We start from the raw sequence: 5,493 nt of genomic DNA, 5'->3' as shown, positions 1-5,493 counted from the left end.
TGGAAGGGGCAGAGCTAGAAGCTGTTAGAAGCTAAATCTACTTTGGTAGTGTTGTGCAAGATGGAGGGAGAGGGGCAGACATTCAAGCTTGAATTGGAAAGGCTAGAACAGCTTTTGTTACACAAAGACCCATCTGGATCTCAAAGAAAATATGCCATAAACACCAAATTCCTGATATTCAAAATAACCACTTGGACAGAGCTGGACAGGGTAGCCCAGGACCATGGGGGCCCCACAGCCCAGTCAGATGGACTGGCAGACCCCTTAACAACACTGCCATCGCAAATAATCCATTAGCTACTTTTAGCTGTTGTTTTTTTTATTTATCCATCACTCTTAGCTCTTAGCTGTTTCGACTTCCATGCTCACTTGCTAACTAGTTTTTTTTTTACAGTTATATACTGAGACGATGGATATATAATTGCAGTGAAGTCAAAGTTTAGTTAAAGTACATTATCACAGCGAGGGGTCACAATTCACTTTACAATAATACTTCAGCACCACCTACGAATGTTCCCTCTCTGTTATACAAGTTCAACCTTGATGGCACTTCAGAAAACCACCGCAAGTCTGCAGATGTATTTCATATAGCCTCTTAATAAAGCCTACAACATTGAGGTTATAGTCAAATGGCTGTTTGATTGGTGAATTAAATAACTTTTAAAGCGCCCTTTTGTGAAAGAGCAAATTTTGTGGAGATATGGTGCAGTTATTGATGCATGCAGCTGTAGAACACGCCACAATCAATGTCCAGCTATCCCCTACAGTTAGGTTAGATCAATCCAGAAGGCAGATGAAGACAATTTTCAAATATGGTTGTGCTTGCAGCCGAGCACACTGAGGGGTGGAACATGAATGATTTGGGGGCCCCATATAGCTGGACAGAGACACTGGGACATGACAGAGATTATAAATATATCTTTCAGAGCTGTTGGTGAGTTGTTTTCAGGGGGCCCTAAGATTTCTAGTGGTAACTTTGCAGCAGTAAAATCATACATACCATGATAAACCTACATCTTGGGCTTAATGCGTAGTCTGAAAATATTAGTTTTATTAACACAAATACAAATAGGACTGGAGGGGAAATAAGCGCATTTATACAGTCACTTGAACTAGGCAAGACAACTCTCTTCTTTTGAAACAAGTGCAACTAACTCCCCCCCCCACTGGCACTCTTATTCATATTTGCTTTAAAACAAAATGGTTAGGATTAAAGAGCCTGTGCTCAAACGTTCTCCGAGGGCGTCGATATCACAGCGCCGCCTGTGCGTAAAAATTAAAAGCTGGCTAATATATTTATTAGCACGTCTGTCGGGCGTGGCTGGCTTGTCTGCCAGAGGGAGGGTGTGTGTGTGGGTGCGTGTGTGTGTGGGTGTGTGTGTGTGTGAGGGGTGCTGTAGCAGTAGTCTGCTCCGGGGCTGCTGGATGCTCCGTGATGGATGAGGAGTGACAGATCGGGGTTAGCCGCCAGGGGAGTCCATTTTCTTCCAGCGCACGGTCTTCAAGCAGAGGAGGTGAGACACTGGATGCAGAGGAAGAAGGGACGAGAAACAGACCGATTTCCACCCCTCCTTCTTTCCCTCTCTCTCTCTCTCTCCCGTGCATCACAACCTAGTGGGCTGCACCGCATTGACGCTGCTGCTGCTGCTGCTGCTGGCAGCCGACCCAACCCACTAAACTAACGCACTGACAGAGAGAGAGGGAGAGAAACAGTCTTCTTTTTTTGGATGCTATTGCCCACAGCTGGAAACTGGATGCTGTGCGGATTGTGTGCATGGATATGCAGCATTTCCCTCTCTCCCTCTCTTTGGCTCTTTCGCTCTGGATCCGGACTCTGATTCGCTGTCCTGCTCGGTAATGTCAAGACTTTGGAAACGGGAGTGACTCGTGGAGGGAGGCGGCGATTTGGAGGTTGCTGCATAGTGCACGACAAGACATTGGGATATAACTTAGTTTGCAGAGCTCGCATCATGAATGCAGCCGTTCACTTGAAACCGTGAGCTCCCCCTCTTGTGCTGTGTCCAACATGGGTGTTGACTGAACACTGGAAGAGTATCCCCGCGCTGCCACAGAGGTATGAGGATGCACTTGTGAGGATTAAAACTGCGCTCAATAATTGACCATGCAGATTCTGCCGCCTAGGACGTTATTTGTGTTATTTGCCCATGCACATGTATTATTATCTCTAAGAAATAATGGAGAAGTGCGATCTAAAGAGGACAGCGACACCAGCGCATACTCTGCCAGGACTTTTCATGGGTCACTCCGGGAGAGTCATCAAAACAAACCCAGGGACCGTGCGCTCTCGCCGGGGTACGCCACAGGTGCGTCCTCGGCGGAACTGCCGGCGCAGCGGGCAGTTATCAGAGGGAACTCCTCTCACCCCTGGAAAAGGGTAATTGCAGAAGAAACGTGGCGAATTGGGCACAACAAGCGCGACTTCAGTAGGACTGTGACACCCATGGAGGACCCCAACGCTGTCTCACACTGGGGCCCGACGCGCCACCACAATAAGAGGATAAAGTTGAATGGCGGTTTTAGTAGTACGGGGACACCAGCAGGTGGATACTACAATGCGGCTAAGCTCTCTTCAATGGGCCGAGGAGACGGAGGAGGGGGTCCCGAGGAGGGCGACAGGCACAAGAGAGGCACAAAAGACGAGCAGAAGAAAGCGTCCAAGAGGGGGAGAAACCGGCTGAACAAAAGCTCAGTGCTCTTGGCTCAGACTCACGCGTCGCCGTGGGAACCCATCCCCAAACCGGTGGCCCTCACCTCCACCGACCTGCCCTTTGACCTCTTCACCAGGAGGACCGAGTTATTCACTTTCAGGGAAGAGAACCCCTGGGACGCCACGCCGATCACCCCTCCCAGCTCGCAGGATTTCGGGGACGAGATCAAGAACCCCTTTTACCCGGTGACAAGCGAGACTTACGGCGCTTACGCGATCACATGCGTCTCCGGGGTTATTTTCCTGGTGGGGATAGCGGGCAACATTGCCATCCTGTGCATCGTGTGCCAGAACTACTACATGAAGAGCATCTCCAACTCACTGCTGGCCAACTTGGCAGTCTGGGATTTTGTGCTCATCTTCTTCTGCCTGCCCATGGTGGTTTTTCACGAGCTGACAAAGTCCTGGCTGCTGGGCGAGTTCACCTGCAAAGTGGTGCCCTATGTGGAGGTAAATCTATTCTATTCCTTCTTGTGCTTTTATTCTGCTTTGAACGCGACACTTACTTCATATTGTAGTGAAGTTTTGAGGCAATGCCTATAGGCTGTGTCACCTCTGCAGAGATGACAGATGGTGAATGGGGCTCATTCAGTGTCATTTACATATTATCCAACCTTGTCTGAATGTGATCACACATCCATAGTGACAATAGACATAATCTGTTGGAGTTTGGGGTGTGACAATGAGGTTTCACACTCTCCTTGCCTGAGTAAATGGACTTAAAGAGTTGAGTTTCAGTTTTTTTAAGCCCTGACTGGCAAGAAACTACACAGGCATGGCTATAGGATGTCAGCTCTGCCAATAACAAGGAGGCTCTGTTTGTCACTTGTACACCTGCTACTGGAGAGAGAGAGAGAGAGAGAGAGCCTCACCTCCCCCTCAAGGCATGTAGATAAGACATACACATGAATACACATCAGGATGTAAGATAATAGCTTACTATCCCCCATTCATTCCAGCTTATACCTAGCTCTTCTTGCTGTTGCTGTACTTTACAGTTAGTAAAACATGTTACAGGTAATCTATATTCCTGCCCACACACACACTCTCTCAGTCTCTCCTTGTTTTTCTGTTCATGTGTAGTAGATGGATGCTAGACAGGTTGTTTACACAATGTTGATACCTTCCCTTTGTGTGCCCACTGCGATTACACCAGTGTCAGATTCACCCGCAAGGTGGATGTCTTTTGTATGAAACAGGGGTTTCCAGCTCAGGGGTCTTAAGCCTGTGTTTGAATGGCCATTGTCACAACCTGGCTTAAGGAGGGACAAAGAGGGGACACATCACACATGATTTTAAAGGTATAGCTTGACCCAAATGCATCATATATTAAACATCTAACGAAACTGAAAGCAGTGAACTTATGGGTGGTGCCCGAGGTGCAGGAGTGAGAGATGTGCTGTGCAATGCAGCAAAACCAGAAAAGACTCGAAGTCAGGGGGGTCTGAGTTTCTCCAGCTTCTATAGCCAGGCAGTGAGCCAGAACAGGTGACCAGACTCCGCCCTCCAGAGCCTGCAGACAGGGAGGGCTGTCACATAATGAAGTGATAATATGAGTCGGTGAACAGTATACTATTATCCTCACATTGCCCTCATGATAGACAGTCAGCTTTGATGCAAGAATTACCATACCTGAAAAGGTAGTCATCTAATGACAGACAGTTGTAAAGACCAGTATCTGGAGCTGCATCGTGTAAGTTTATATTTACAAACCGAGCTTGTGTCTGGTCTTTTGAAATGCAGGTGTACTGTATGGCCTCTAGAAATGGATCACGGCTAGAGAAATGGGAATAGGCTTTGGAGTCACAACCCACAAGCCTGCAGCCTGCATGATTCCAAATTAAAGTAGGGTTGCTTGCATTTGCACCATCTCCTCTTCTTTTCTGCAGTCTCACTTGCCAGCCTTTCTCCTCACTGACCACACAGTGTAATATATGAACAGTTCTCATTTCTTTTGGCAAACACCTTCTAAGTGCATACACTATTAATTATTGGTGGATCAGAGGGAGACAGAGCCCCTCCCTGTGTTATTGCATATGAGCTAGCCAAGGACCACAGGATATTATTTAATAACTTTAATAACATTATTACAGTGGAGAGACCAAATGGCCACTCTTAATGCAGAGGGTGTGTGCGTATGCATGTGTGTGTGTGCGTGTGTGAACATCTACAGACATGTGGATACATTTACGGCTTTTGCAATTTCAAAAATAAACCGGTAAATGCTGAACACACACAACAACAAAAAAATCATCCTCTTGTCGATTTTGGAAAAGTAGTCCTCTCTCCTTGTACTTTGTATTCTATTCACATACAATCATCCAGCAGGCTAAAGCTTAGTGCGAAAGTCTATTCAGAAATAAGCTAAGCTTTAGTCATCCATTCCTTCCCCTCCCATCTCTGTCAGCGACACAACACAGACGGAAATAGCACTGAAATAAGCTAAATTCTGCACTTCCACAGAAGACACAATAGACACCCTGTAGACAGAATTTCACAAGTGATAATTCACTAAACTGTGCCTGTGTTTGTATGTGTGAACCAAGCAATAACTCACTATGCACAGCAAAGGGATTACTATCACAGAGAACAGTGAGGCAGAATTGGGAAATATCCAGAAATAGTATCATCCAGTTGCTTGATTGTGGCTCTGCACTTTCTGTGTAGATGTAGAAAGAACACCAGAGCTGCTTCTTATCAACAATCTTTGCTTCCCTGACTACAGCACAAGCTCCTAGCTGTATTCAAGCTTTGTCCTTTCAGTG

At 46.6% G+C, this 5,493-nt stretch overlaps 1 protein-coding gene across 1 annotated transcript in view; it reads left to right on the top strand.

Annotated features, from left to right (window-relative positions):
• Positions 1 to 1,660: 1,660 nt before the first annotated feature.
• gpr37b (G protein-coupled receptor 37b) overlaps positions 1,661 to 5,493 on the top strand; it is a 17,244-nt gene continuing 13,411 nt past the window's right edge. Inside the window, exon 1 of the mRNA XM_035673167.1 lies at positions 1,661 to 3,178. Coding sequence (XP_035529060.1) covers positions 2,123 to 3,178 — 1,056 coding nt within the window. The 5' untranslated portion in view covers positions 1,661 to 2,122. The remainder of the gene's footprint in view (positions 3,179 to 5,493) is intronic.

Source organism: Morone saxatilis, unplaced genomic scaffold, assembly GCF_004916995.1.
Source record: "Morone saxatilis isolate NCDOM2014 unplaced genomic scaffold, NCSU_SB_2.0 Contig10, whole genome shotgun sequence".
Classification (NCBI taxonomy): Eukaryota; Metazoa; Chordata; class Actinopteri; family Moronidae; genus Morone; species Morone saxatilis.
This window is presented reverse-complemented; position numbering and strand designations above follow the sequence as displayed.